The sequence below is a fragment of the Ipomoea nil genome, unplaced genomic scaffold (assembly GCF_001879475.1).
Source record: "Ipomoea nil cultivar Tokyo-kokei standard unplaced genomic scaffold, Asagao_1.1 scaffold2159, whole genome shotgun sequence".
NCBI lineage: Eukaryota > Viridiplantae > Streptophyta > Magnoliopsida > Solanales > Convolvulaceae > Ipomoea > Ipomoea nil.
This window is the reverse complement of record NW_017618587.1, coordinates 738,939-754,585: the sequence shown is the minus strand read 5'-3', so window position 1 is coordinate 754,585 and position 15,647 is coordinate 738,939. Positions and strand designations below refer to the sequence as shown.

At 34.3% G+C, this 15,647-nt stretch overlaps 1 protein-coding gene across 2 annotated transcripts in view; it reads right to left on the bottom strand.

Annotated features, from left to right (window-relative positions):
* The window catches only part of LOC109149647 (cytochrome P450 78A5-like), a 21,768-nt gene extending 6,121 nt beyond the window's left edge, over window positions 1-15,647 (bottom strand). Inside the window, exons 1-3 of one of the 2 annotated variants that reach the window (XM_019297546.1) lie at window positions 14,555-15,647; window positions 13,521-14,147; window positions 7,108-7,116 (exon numbers count right to left, since the gene is read on the bottom strand). In XM_019297546.1, coding sequence (XP_019153091.1) covers window positions 13,542-14,147; window positions 14,555-15,529 — 1,581 coding nt within the window. In that variant the 5' untranslated portion in view covers window positions 15,530-15,647 and the 3' untranslated portion in view covers window positions 7,108-7,116; window positions 13,521-13,541. Of the gene's footprint in view, window positions 1-7,107; window positions 7,117-13,208; window positions 14,148-14,554 lie in introns of those variants that run through there. The other variant, XM_019297545.1, reaches the window with a different exon arrangement.

Below are 15,647 nucleotides of genomic sequence, written 5' to 3'. Positions count from 1 at the left end.
TTACTTTAATATTAAATTAAAAGTAGATCAACCATTTTATGACACCTATTAATTATAAGAATAATATCAAATAAGTCACTCGATTAGATATTAAATTGTTTTTAGGTAATTGAACTATAAAAAGTAATTAATTAGAAGCGAATAAGGAAATGAGAATATTTGCTTACGGCGTAATTGAGGAAAGTTAAAAGAGAAAACATGGAAATGTCACGTGACGTGGCATGCACGACCGACGTTAACGGCACAGACGGAGCGGTCCAGAAAGGACGCGTGGGGATGTTAATGGGCCGAAGTGGGCCTTGTCGTGCGGGACGGCTTTACCACGGGCCCAGCCGTCTTTTCAACGGTATACGTGGCAGCCTATTACTTCACGAGATCCGTTCGCCGACGAAATTATTTTGTTTTTTTAAGGAAATTACAACTGGTTTTGTCGGTGCTGCCCGTTGAAGAAAAGTCAAATTTAAAGCGCCCGACAACGTTTTCAAATTCGAAAATTTTAAGGTGAACTATGGGAAAAAAACATCTGTCACCTATGCCTACGTGGCTCTATTGGGATCAAGTTCAAGGCCCAATAACAACCACGGCCCATATGCATTAAGTCCCGAAGAAACACTGGGCTTAGCCCGTTTGGGAGGCCCAATCGCTAATGGGCAAAAGACGCAAATTATGTTGTGCACCATGCGCATGGTGCATACGATGGAAAACGACGTCGTTTTATTTAAAAAACGCGCGTCCCACTTAAAAAAGAAATCAGGTTCGATTCCTGACAATAGCATTTTTATATATCCATAAATTCATAACTATATATCCATAAATTAATAACTATATATCCACAAATTCATAACTATATATCCATAGTGAATGAATGAACTAAATATCCATAAATTCATAACTATATATCAACAGTGAATGAATGAAGTAAATATCTACAATGAATAAACTAAATATCCACAATGAATGAACTAAATATCCATAAATTCATAACTATATATCCAGAAATTCATAACTATATATCCACAATAATGCTGTTGCCAAGAATCGAACCTGATTTTTTTTTTAAGTGGGACGCGCGTTTTTAGTCAAAACGACGTCGCTTTGCATCGTATGCACCATGCGCATGGTGCATTCGGTTGCACATCATAACTATTGGGCAAAAGAGTGAAAAGACCCCAGTTGAGAGGGGGACAATCGTTATGCTATGGACCCGTGTCCAGCATCAGTGCCGTTAGGCACTGTTATCTTTTTTTTTTTTTTTTTTTTTTTTTTTTTTTTAAATCAGACCGCTTCGTTGTAGGAGTATATGTTCATAATTTTATTACTATATGTTGATAATTGTACATTCATAACTCCATAATTGTACGTTCATAACTTTATAATTGTACATTCATAACTCCATAACTGTACATTCATAACTCCATAATTGTACATTCATAACTCCATAATTGTACATTCATAATTTTCGAAGCTCTATGTTCACAATTTTAGAGATCTATGTTCATAATTTTATCACTATATGTTCATAGTTGTAAGTTCATAATGTTAGAGCTCTTTGTTCATAATTCGATCAATAAATGTACATTCATAATTCCATAATTGTAGATTCATAACTCCATAACCATAGATTCATAACTCCATAACTGTACATTCATAACTCTATAACTGTACATTCATAATCTTCGAAGCTCTATATTCACAATTTTAAAGCTCCATGGTTATAATTTTATCACTATATGTTCATAATTGTAAGTTCATAATATTAGAGCTCTGTGTTCATAATTTCATAATTGCATAACTGTACATTCATAATCTAAAAAAAATAACGCTGTTAACGACAAAACACGCGCGATTTTTTTTTTTTTTTTTTTAAACTAAATGACGCGTTTTTTTATTGTGGAGTTATGAATGTACAATTTCAATTCATTGTGGACACGGATCCATGGCATAATTTGCCAGAGGGGGAGCGGTGGGCCAATCTCGGGCATCGGCCCACCATACTTGATGGGCCTTTTTAAACAAAATCTTCCTGACCTTACATCTTGTTACCCTATGGGCTCCGGCCTGTTTCATAAACTCTATGTTGTGGATTTGGGCTGGCTACCCAATCCAATATTACTAAATTAAAAATAATAATAATAAGAAAAAATAATCAAATAGGCCCTTGAATATTATTCAAAAAGTCAATTAGGTATTTAAACTTTTAAAGGTTGCAATTAAACCTTAAACATGTTATTTAGGGAATTGAGGTCCAAAAATTGGTTGATAACCTATAATTACAAGTCACTAGAGTTCCGACAAAATTCTGATTATGTTATGATAAAAAACACCGGCGACAGTCGTTTGGATGCCTTCTCCGGCGAAGGAGATGGCAGAGCAACCGGAACCGCGATTCCTGCTCCAAATATTATGGAATCGGACAGTTCGAACCGCATCCCTAATCTCAATGTATATTGGATGAACATTTTGTTCAAATAAAAATGTTACAATTTCCAATTATTAATGGCACCATCATTCATCATTGTAGGCATTAAGAATTCATTAGAGATAAAGGAGAATAGAAAAAGCAAAGCCAAAAAAAGATTATGAATGATTACCCAAGTCACAAATGGATCCCCATTCACACCTGATGGGGATCCAAGAAGCCTAACCACAACAATCTTAAAAAAAAAAATTGATGTCCCATGCTGGATCCTGGAATTCTGCGAATGAACATGAACCAGGCAAGACAGACAGCGAGAACTATAATTGTTTAATGTTAGCAATGGTCCATAACCCTCAAGTTGTAACACATTATTAACACTAAGGGAACTTTCACAGGCAGAATCATTCACTGCATACATGATAAGAAGCAGGAATAAGCTAAGTTGTCCTCCATCCTCTTTGTTTTTATAATATATATACAATTATCGATCCTTAATCGCGTTTATGACAGCACTAATCCAACATCAGTACGACTGTTTATATAATAATGATGTTCTCCATTACTATGATTATTGTTAATTAATCAAGAAATGATGTTTGTGGAATGCCCTTTGAGGTGTTGCTGGGGTTTTTGTGAGAATCTCATAGGCTAAACATTCATTAATAATTGCTAATTATTATATTAATGATACCTATCTAGCAAAAACTGGCATATGGACCTATGGTCCCCCACTCCCCCTCACTCCTCCATTGCCAAAAATGATCTAGTTAGTGTATAGATAAAAATATCAACACACCTAACATGGGGTAGCATCAACAAGTATAATCAAACAAAATACTGACCGTTAACTTGACAATCACTATTTTCGAGAGTGATCTATTAGCCGGCTAGGGTCACACGGCACCACACTTTTGAGTAGCGGTTGCAGAGTTTCCTGTAGATCAAAGTATAATCTTACACTACACAATCTTATACGGGGCAGATAATAAGGAGAATTAAAAACAAAGATTTTGTGGTTTAATGGCACTAAGGTTGGATTCTTATATAAGAAATTGTGGGTTTGAGCCTTAGTGGAGGTGATATTGACTTTTTGTGTTTCAGAGAGTTGAAAAAGTAATTACAAATAGACACTACATTGTAATAGAGTTAGTAGCATTCAAAAAAATAAATAAAAATCATCATTCTAGCCTCATTCAATTCCCAACATGTGACTGTCAACTTCAAACTTTTATTGAAGTGTGCTTAATGAGAGGAATAAATACAGCTAATCAACTACTTTTGATGTGGTTGTACCATGATTTTAATTGGTATCGATTGATAACACTCCAAATGTTTTATGGTATATTCACAACCACTATACAAATTAAATTATTTTATTTATGCATATAATAGGTGGCTATATGCCTATTACTTATAGGTGGAGAATAATTCTTATACCTGATAAAGGTCACGACTTTAATATCTTCCTAATCGAACCCATCACACAAGGTCTTATTAATGCGATTTATTTCTTTTGTGTGATTTGAGAAGGTGGTAGCTGATATTCCTCATCACCCAAGAAAAAAAAAATGGGGGGAAGTTAAATCACAAGCTAACAAAGAACTTATTCTGTGTCAAATTTGAAAGGGAGATCGATGGGGCGATGCAAAATTTGTGTTCTCAAATCAACTTATTTCATGACCTAAATTATTAAATCAATCAATTTGTATGTTTAGTGCTTTACAACCTTAATATTTTGATGTCTTTCTTACGTGGTACATAATTTTTGGTCCTACAAGAATGTTGTTATCAAAAAATATATATCGTTACTGTAGCAATCACGATAACTACTAGGAGCATATGATAACGTACAAATGAACAATACTTCTTGTATAAAATTTGGAATAATTGATTTGTCCATCTAAGTTATCAAAGATTAAAAAATAATGAAAAATGAACAAAAAATACTTTGACATTTTTGTAATTATTATGTGTGTTAAAAAAAGTTTCAAAATGTATCTATTGATACGTGACAGTGTGTCATGATTGATATATAAAAATGCTCTCAAGTTGGATGGCTGTAAGCCTGTAACATATCAAAAAATGCACGGTTAAACTTTGCACAGTGCATTATAGTAATTATAAAAATGTCATCGTGTTTTTATATTAATTTCTTTATTTTCAAACCTTGATCGACCTATATAAACATATGAGATTATTTCACAATTTTTTTTAAAGCAGCATTGTTCTCAAATTAACTTTTCCTCGTGTGTGTATAAATAGCCAGTAATCAACCAAATCGATATATGAGATTATTTTACATTTGAGTTAATACACAATATAATTCTCGAATATCGTGGTTTTACTCGATTTAGTTCTAAGTGACTTTTTGTGCTTAATTGAGTCTTGAAGAACAAAACTTGTGTACTTGAAGAACAAAATTAATACACCTAAAAAACAAAACTTTTGCACTTCAAAATTAGAAAAAATTACCAAAATGTCACTATGTGTATATATTGGATCAAATAAAAAGAGGGGCCCATTAAAAAAAAAAAGAAAAGAAAAGAAAAAGAAAAAGGTAAGATCTCAGCATTTGATGTGGACAGATCAACAACTCAAATCTCACATCTTTTTTTACCTGAATGCCTCTTTTTTATAAAACCTAGGAAGTAGGAATAGATTACTTGTCAGGATTATAGAAAAGTAATAAAAAAAATTTTATTCTTATATTCACCCTAAATGTTAAATTATGTATATGACTACTTAAAAGTAAGAATTATTTTTTCACTATTTTAAATACTTAAAATTGATTCACCCTAACACGAGTTAATTAAGATAAGAAGTTGTCATTAAAAAAAAAAAAAAAAAACTTTACTTAAACAATAAAATAAATAAAACAGAGACACTTTTTAAAAATTTATCCCAAGATTTAAATTCATCCTCGAAATTTATATTGGATAATTATGCGTAGCTTATATCATATTTACAAACGAAGCAACAAACAATTCTAGATCCCAAAATTCACTTTTCTTGCCTTTTTGGTCTTTCCTTTCTTAGCAACTATAAATTCTTATTATATTGCAACTCAATGGCAAAGACCAAATGACCAATTGATTTTTTTGTTATGTTTTTTAGTCCAACCAAGAGATAATGATAGACACGATTATGAGTAAGTGCTTAGTTATTATATTATAAAGATTGATTTAACGTTAATGAGCATATTCTACAGTGTAAAAGAATAAAAGTAAAAGAATCGTTAACATATCTAGCAATGTAGGATAAATGAAACCTTGGTGCAGAAGTGTTTCTTTATTATTATTTTTTTTTTTGAAATACTACTCAAAATTCTTTACAAGATATTTTTGTTCTATTCTATATTTTCTCAAATATTTTCAACTCAAAGAATTTAAACCTCCATCACCGATATTCAAACCTATGACCATTCATTTGGAATGGTAACCGGGATGTCATCACACTACATGTATTAATAAAATAAAATAAAAAGAGAGAGAGAGAGAATTTAATTACCTCTTTCTACTGATGTATTAATATGGTACTAAAATTCTTTATATTACGGAGTACTATATTAATATCAAGCACTTTGTGCTCAATTATCCTAACAAAATCATCACTATCAAAAAAAAAAAAAAATCCTAACAAAATCATCTATGTACCTAGCTATCCATCCACTAACCCAAAAAAAAAAAAAAAAAAAAAAAAGTTAGGGAAGGAAGAATATATAAATAAATAGTTATATAAAAGTTAACATCCTACTTATATTATGGTTTAATCTCTTCCTCCAACCTATAAATCTTTGTAAGGTTTCACGCTACATACGTTTTGCCCATCAAGAAACAACTAAAGAAAAATTCTTGTATGAATCATGTTATGGTTGATATGATATTTATAATATAAATCTTGTTATGCATGTTAAGAGAAATTATAAGTTTACGAGTGACACTTAGAATGTATGACCAAGTGACGACGACTGTCCAGAAAAAATTATAGATTTAAGAAAAATTATAAGTTTACAAATGACACTCATCATTATGTATGGCCAAAACGATTATCTAGAAAAATTATAAATTTAGGATTGGCATCCATGACATAAGGTGAACGCGATTGCCTCTCAAAAATTCCATGCAAAGCATGCATGCAAAAATGTGATGATTAATATTCCCAATAAAAGGAGGAAATCTTTGGGAAATAAATAGGATAATAAAGACAAGAGAATTTAGGAGCAAAAACGTATTGGGGTGGTGGGTCAAAGCTAAGGAATACTTGTCCTCTTCCAATATTGCATTGCATACATCGATATATGGAACACATAGGAGATGCCCAATATACACATAAACAATTCTTGCTTCTTTCACAAGCTAGCTTTCTGGTATATATCTTTTATCATCTCTTTTCATTAAACATATATACCACTATTTGTTTTGATATTCTCATAATAATATTTTGGCATTGAGTTGTTCAACTCATGTTACACCAAAGATATATAATATAGTTTGGTTCACAATTCAATGAAATTGATTCAAGAAGTCTCTGAGTAAATGATGTTGGTTTTGGTGTATTGACTCAAGTTTTTTGGGAAATAAACAAACACAGATAGTCATTTAAATCTTAGTCAGGTCACATTAATACTTAATACTGTCACTCTTTAACAATACACCACAACTTTCTAGATGACCATTGAACATGTATACCATCAGAAACTTTTTTTTTTTTTTTTTTTTAGAAAGTTTCTTTTAGACTAACTTTCTGACCACTTTTCAATCTGCGGACTATATATTTTTAAAAAACAATAATATTATACATGCGTGTATGTGGATTTTAAACCTTAGTATTGCAGATCTTATTTTCACCAGCCCAAAAATATGTCTGATGAAGAACAGAAAAATTGATATCTTTATTTTAAAAAAAAATTAAAAAATCTCCATAAGTGAAAAAAACAGAAGAATAAATAAAGAAAGGGGATGGTACGTTGGTCGAGAATCAGCAAAAAGAGAAGGCAAAGCAAGTTGCAAGTGATATGGATGGGAAGGGAGTCTGGAACTGTGAGTAATATATATATTATCAGTAATAATAATAATAATTTTGGATATTCAAATCCAAAATGCATCTTTTTCTTTACAGGTGGGAAAAAGGAGAGAGGCTTTTCACAGGTACTTCTACAAGAATTTCATTCTTTTGTTATAGCTATGGGTAAAGAAAATGATTTGGAATATAATCCCACACGAAAAAAAAAAAAAAAAACAAAAAAAAAATTATTATTTTTGGGTGCTTTAGTGTGGGTTCTTATTCCTCAATCATTTGTAGCTTAGGTTCTACATTGTTAAGATCATATCATTTGAAATGAAAAATAAAAATTAAAAAAAAAATAAAAATTGCCCCTTTGATCTCCGGGCAAACGCGCCCCATCCCTTTAGTTTTCAATTTTCACCAAATTCCAAATTTCCTATTTTCATAATTTGAATGATGGTTCCTTGAAGGTGGCAGGGAGGGTATTGGTGGACCCTGATCCTAAACGATGTATAAATTATGTACTTTTAATATTGAAATTGTGAATTTCTAGAATATAAATTGTTTACATAACAGTTATATAAAGAAATTTAATTGTGAATACAATACATGGTCACCAAATCTTAATATTTTAATATTATGTGACTACAGTATTTAAAAGTAACTTATGAATATAAAACAAGGTAACCAATTACATATATGTTAACATTGTATGTTCGTAGTATACAAATTGTAAATTTTTTTTTTTTAAAAAGTAAATTGTGAACATTTAGAGTCAGGTCCACCTTACAAGGTGGACCCAGATCCACAAAATAATTTTCCGCTGGTCCCCGATGACAATTCTAATTATATATAGTGTAGAAATAAATTTTCAACAATATATGATATGCTACAAATAGTATATATGCATAATTGTACTCGATATAAATGTCTATTATAACTTTACAAATTCCCTAATAATTTAAAATGTACTAAAAAAAAAGTGAAAAAAGGAAGAGAATCTTGGTATACCACCATTCACACCATTTAATTTCATTCCCATATATCAATGCAAAAAGCCTATTGCTCTATGCTAGCGTGGAATAGAGCACAAAGCAAAGCTAGGAATTGAAGAATAAAGATTAAAGGGACGAAGATATGAATTATAAAGAGAAACTATGATTATATGGTTTGATTTGTGGCAAATGATTGGAGATTAGTATAAGTTAAGCCACTAGTGCTAATATACAAGTAGGGATTAGGGATATAGAAAATTTTTAGTTAAGCTGAAAGATTATATTCCATGAAAAACGATTAAGTATTCACAAAAATATCACATTAAATTATATAGAATCTTCTGTTCATAATTTACTGATTATTCATGTTTAGATTTTATTCAGTTATTAGTCATTCCTAAATTGATTTATCTCATTATAACTTTTTGTATGAAATATATTTTATACTTCTTTTTTTCTTTATTAAATTATTAACAAATAATTTGTTGAGTAGAGGTCTAGGTTGGCAAGTCCACATCGTATCGTTGGAAGGTGAAATTGAATACTATATATAAGTATAAAAATAAAATCAAATTGCACCATTCCTATTAAATAACGGAGTATAACATTTGGTGTAGTGGTAAATATTTCATCTAACAATTGGTGCCAAAGCATGTTTTGAAGGCATGTGTTGTCATTGAGGCTAGCAGGTGCTAGAAACTGTCGACAATACAAGTATAAGAAAATAAAAATATAAATTTACTACTAGTTATAACTTTTTACGTAATAGTAAATGTTTCACCCAAACATAACATATACAAAGTAGATAACATGTGACTGTTTGTAATATTTAGAGCAACTACATTTGTGATTTATTTGGAGTTTTTTGTCAAGCCAAAAAAAAACTAGAGGGTTTTTAAACAAATGGGGAAGAGAGTTTTTTTTTTTTTTTTTTTTTTTTTTCTTTCTTTCTTTCTCCTGCAAGGATGAGTTTTTTGTGAGTCTCAATCAAAATCAATTGAAAAACTGCTGTGCTGCAGGTCAGACATTCAGGCTTCTTTTTTTTTTTTGAGTCCCAATCAAAACCAAATGAAACACTGCTGTGTTGCAGGTCAGGCATTCAGTTTTTTTTTTCTTTTTTTTTTTTTGAGTCCCAATCAAAATTAAATGAAACACTGTTGTGTTGCGGGTTAGGCATTCAGGCTTTTTTTTTTTTTTTTTTTTTTTTTTGTGAGTCCCAATCAAAATCAAATGAAACACTATTGTGTTGCATGTCAGGCATTCAGGCTTTTGTTCTTTTTTCTCAAATGAAACAATGTTGTGTTGCAGGTCAGGCATTCGGGGTTTTTTTTTTTTTTTTTTTTTTTTTTTTTTTTTTTTTTTTTTTTTTTTTTTTTTTTTGTGAGTCCCAATCAAAATCAAATGAAACACTGTTGTGTTGCATGTCAGGCATTCAGGCTTTTGTTCTTTTTTCTCAAATGAAACAATGTTGTGTTGCAGGTCAGGCATTCGGGTTTTTTTTTTTTTTTTTGTGAGTCCCAATCAAAATCAAATGAAACACTGATGTGTTGCATGTCAGGCATTCAGGCTTTTGTTCTTTTTCTCAAATGAAACATTGTTGTGTTGCAAGTCAGGCATTCGGGCTTTTGTTTTGTTTTTTTTTTGTTTTGTTTTGTTTTGTTTTTTTTTTTTTTTTTTTTTTTTTTTTTTTTTGTGAGTCCCAATCAAAATCAAATGAAACATTGTTGTGTTGCATGTCAGGTGATAAGTGCTTAATTGTCTATATTTTCTCCCCTTTCACTAGGCCATTTTGCTCATATATTCTTCCAAATTCCATGAGATTAGGACTAAATTGTGTTATTTTGCAAGGAGTTTGGTTTGAAAAGCATTGGAAGCAAAGTTGAGTATTTTCAGGCATTTTGGTGGACATTGGAGTCAAATGGAGCGTTTTGGATGCATTAGAGGTCAATGGGAGCCAAGGAGAAGCTAAGAGGATGGCTAAAACACTTCAAAAGGAGCCTAAGAGTGGTGTTTTCAATGGTGTTGGTCATTTGGGCAAACCAAAACAAAAGAGGAGCAAAAGATCAATGCATTGCAATTTTCGCTCATTTCGACCACTGTTCGGTATTTTGACTATATCTCAGCCTAGGAGTGTTGAAATGAAGTGATTCTTGTTCCATTGGAAAGAAGACTCAAAGGGCTACAATTCTTATAAATACATCAAAGTCTAAAAAGGAAGCCACAGGGGTCCAAATTGTCCTTGAAGTTGACGTTCCAAACTGACAAACCAAAACTGACTACCGTTTGGTTTTTGGACCATATCTCGGCCTAGGAATGTCCAAATGAAGTGATTTTTGCGCCATTGGAAAGAAGACTCGAAGGGCTACAACTTTCATGAAGACATCGAAGCCCAATTCTGAAGACAAAAGGGTCAAAATCAGCCTACAAAACGGAGTTCTGTTGCAGAGTAGAGCTCGACGCGTCGAGAAATTTCTCGACGCGTCTAGATTGGGCAGAATGTCGCGATTTTCTTACTGTAAATGTTCGACGCGTCGAAACCCTCCGTCTCTGCTCTATTTTAACTGAGGTTTCACTCATTTTTTTATGGTTTTGAACCCCATTCGAACCCTAACTATTTTCTACTCTTTCTTTTCATATTTTAGTATTAGATTAGGTGTAGATTTAGGTTCTTTATCATATTTCAAGCTTGTATTGAAGGATCTACACTTGGATTTTAAGATTCTACCATCCATTTTCAATAGAGAAGCTTTCCTTCCTTTTATCCCTTTCTTTTGCAAGATTTATGTTTGTTACTTATGCTTTTGTGTTCTTTATGTTATTTAATCATGAGTAGTTAGTTTATGGACTTGAGTTAGGGTTGTATTATATATCTTGATGCTTGATTTGTGATTATTGCATAAAGGGGATTTTGCCTACCTAGGGTTCTTGAGTTTATGAAGGATTTGTGTTCGTATTTTGTTAATGCATGGTGTACAACATTCATTGACATGTTTTGGAGGATTATTGGCCTCAATGAGAGTTGGGTCAAGATTTCAAGCCACTCCTTGCATAAATCCGATTTTTCCTATGAAAATGGGAGAAATTGGGGGTTTTAGATGCTTTGTGTTCTTGAAGAACTTGGAGTTGATTCACCACGAGAGTGGGGCAATTCCTTGTTCTAATCCTAGCTAATTTGCTCACGTGAGTGACTTATAGACTAGGATTCCTACGTGCATCCCCTCTATTCCTTGGTTGTGTGATTTTCCACAATCTTTAGGTTGTGCTATGCATCTAGATGATAATGCTCCCTAGCTTGAGTCCCATTTCCTTATTTTGTGTTTATCTTTGTGTATATGTGTTAGTCTTATCATTTCCTTAAACTTGTAGTTTGCTTAGCTTCTTGTTGATTTCCTTATGCTAGTGTCTAGTTCATTGTGATTGCATATTGCGTGCCATATCCCCCAATCCCCTGAGGACGACATAACACACCCGAGCTCACATCTTATTTTTGCTACATCATCAGGCATTTAGGCTTCTTTTTTTCTCTTTTTTTTAGTCCTAATCAAAATCAAATGAAACACTGCTGTGTTGCAGGTCAGGCATTTAGGTTTTTTTTTTTTTTTTTTTTGAGTCCCAATGAAAATCAAATGAAACACTGCTGTGTTGCAGGTCACGCATTCAGGGTTTTTTTTTTTTTTTTTTTTTTTTTTTTTTTTTTTTTTTTTTTTTGTGTCCCAATCAAAATCAGATGAAACACTGTTGTGTTGCAAGTCAGGCATTCAGGCTTTTGTTTTGTTTTGGTTTTTTTTTTTTTTTTGAGTCTCAGTCAAAATCAAATGAAACACTGTTGTGTTGCAGGTCAGGCATTCAGTTTTTTTTTTTTTTTTTTTTTTTTTTTTTTTTTTTTTTGAGTCCCTATCAAAATCAAATGACAAGTTTTTGTTCTTTTTCCTTTAAACACAGCAAAAAACTCATCCTTGCAGGAGAGGCAGTGCTTTTTTCTTTTCTTTTTCTCCCCTTTTTCTCTATCTCCTCTCTCCTCTCTCTCATCCTTTGCACATGTGACATGACAAAAATTATGTAAAAACTTCAACAAATGAGGTTACTCTTAAACCCACTGTAGAATTAATCCTCAGCCCAAACATGTTTAATGTTTATTAACATTTAACCAACAACACTCACCCCCAAGAAAACAATTTCTTTGATTTACCCAAAAGTCGCAATGACTAAAGTACTCAATCTCTATACGAAAGACGTATTGTAACTCTAGTTAACAAAGAATATAATATTTGAATTACAATAGGGAGTTTTCATAGAGACCTGAACTCAATACGTTCGCTAGTATAGCTTATAATTATCATGTCAGTTGTCCAACTACCTCAAACTAAAATTATCCTAACAAAATAATTTCTTACAAGATGAAAGAACAACCAATAGTATACTTAAGCAACTCAAACATCTCACCAACTTAAATTTTTTATGAGGCATTATATTGATTTTAACGTCTCATTAAGAACTACCCATATTATATTATTATACTTAGGTCACTCAAACCCCTCCGCACCTTGCATGTAATTCCATTATTATTATGAGTATTTCAAAAATTAGGTTGTTTGAATAAAACAATAAGATTTAACCAAAAAAAAAAAAAAAAAAAAAAACATGTAATATACTTCTCCATGGGACCTCTACATTTCAATAGACTAAACATTTGAGAGGATTTAAATTAGGATGACTCATTGATTCAATCGACAGGATCAAATGCTTGTACGCGTAAAGAATTTGACCATTTTAGATATAACATGCTTGGATCATGTGAATACACTGATAACATGCTTGGATAATAATTGCAAAATACAAGCTGTTTACAATGCATGAAGCTAAGCTTCTTCTACCATGCCAATTAACCCAAACTAGAAAACCCCCAAATACATTACTAGAAATAAGAACACTAGGGCACTAACCCTAAACAAGGAAACAAATCAAACTAGAAACAAATACAATACTTATTATATATATAATATATATAGCCAGCCAACATTCTTCCTAGCTTGGATTGATTGATGATCTCCCATGTTAGTTGTCTTTCAAAATTGAGATCAAACGCCATTGCAGCGCCCCACACCCTTCTTCATCTTCTTCCTTCAGAAAACCCTAGCCACCGCTTTGCAGGCCAGAGGCTGCTTCATCTCCATGGACAGCTTAAGAACCTCAGACAAGTCCAACCCTTTCTCCCCAGACGCCTCCCACTTGAAGTTCTGGAGCAGCTGAGCCAGCCAGAGCTGCACGGTGGCGTAACCCATCGCCTTGCCGGGGCAGACGCGGCGGCCGGAGCCGAACGGGGCCAGCCTCAGGTCAGAGCCCATAATGGGCACGTCTTCCTCCAAGAACCTCTCCGGCATGAACTTCTCCGGCTCCGACCAGATCCTCTCGTCGTGGGTGATGGCGTACATGTTCACCATGGCCGTCGTCCCCGCCGGGATGAAGTGCTCGCCGACGTGAGTGTCCTCGACGGCCAGCCTCGCCCACGACAGCAGCGGCCCCGGCGGGTGCACCCTCAGAGTCTCCTTCACAATGGCGTTCAGATATGGCAGATTTGGAAGGTCGGAATCCGACACCGCCCTGTTCCGACCAACAACGTTGTCAATCTCCGCCTGTGCCCTCGCCTGAATCTCCGGATGAACAACCATTCTCGCAAGAATCCATTCCAGCAAAATTGCCACGGTATCAGTTCCCCTGAACAACATTTCCTGTTTCGGCCAAAACCAAACAAAAAAAAAAAGTGAACTTTATCAAAATTACCCAGACTTTTTGACTCAGTAACTATATCCCTTGTTTTTGTTTTAGTACCAAAAAAAAAAAGGAAAGAAATGAAACGTGAAAAATTAAACCAGAGAGTGCGACATCCAACATGCAAAAATGGGGGATAAAAATTATTCAGATTCCTCATATCAGGATACCAAAAGGAAGGAATTCATCAGAAATAACATATATTCCAGGCGGCCCCAAAAAATCATTAGATCAGTGCACAAATCATAGCCACAAACAAAAAAAAAAACAACATATATATCTTAAAGGGGAAACGACAAAATTAGGAGAACAAGAAAAACATTAACCAAACTGAAACGCGAACACATACAAATGTAAAGAGACATACCCAGAGGACAGCAGTCATTTCAGAGGCACTGAGCTTGTTCTCATTCTCCATATCCAAAAGAACATCGACGAAGTCCCCGGAGAAGTCGTCTGGTTTAGTAAGTTGTTGATTCTGGGACCTTCGAGTACGGTGGTCGTCGATGATGTCTCCGACAAAGACATTAACTTTCGCCACCAAGTCTCTGCATCTTCTTCTCACGCCCTGCAAATCAAACCACCCTAGTACAGGGAAATGGTCAGTCCAGTTGAAGGTCCCAAGAAGGTCATACCCTTCACTGACAAGCTCCTCGAGCACTGAGCCCTTCTGGGTAGTGAAATCATAGCATCTCCCAAACACGGTCTTCATCACATTGTTGAGAGAGGCAAAGTGGAGGACTTTCTTGACTTTAACCTCTCCTTCTTTCTCCATCACACCCTTTATCTCATCCACCATTTTCATCCCGATTTCGTTTCTGTACGCCCCAAAGGAGGCTATCCTCCTCGGACAGAACAAATGGGTGGCGGAGATTCTCCTCAGATTCCTCCAGTAATCTCCGTAGGGAGCAAACCCCATGGCCTTGTGGAACAGCAGCTCATAGGCCGACTCCTTCACCGGCCTATCAGCGAAAGCAGGGCTGCCAAGAATCTCCTTAGCAGTGTCCGGGTCACTGGAGATGATGAAACGAGTAAAACCCACAGAGAACGCCATTAAAGACTCGGCCTTTAAGGCTTTCGCGAGCCTCTGGAGGACTCTGTGAGTGAGAGGACCGGTAAATGACATAACCATACCCAAGAGGGGCAGGCCGTGAGGGCCGGGAATGGCGGTCCGGTTGCGAAGATGGACATTGGAGAGAGCCCAGGCGAGTCCGCCGGGGCGGAGCCAGAAGGCCACGACGGCGAGAAGGGAGAAGAAACAGGCGAGGAGGGGAAAACTGAGAACAGCGGAGGAAAGGGCGGAATTAGGAAGAAAGAGAAGAGAGAAATCTTGAGGAGACATTTTTGAAGATGAAAGTTTATTCGTCGGAGCTAAGGGATAATAAAAGGCGGCGTTTCTTGTGGTGAAATGGAAGTTATGTGAGTAGTAGGTTGGCGATGTAGCTAGCGAAGTTGGAGAG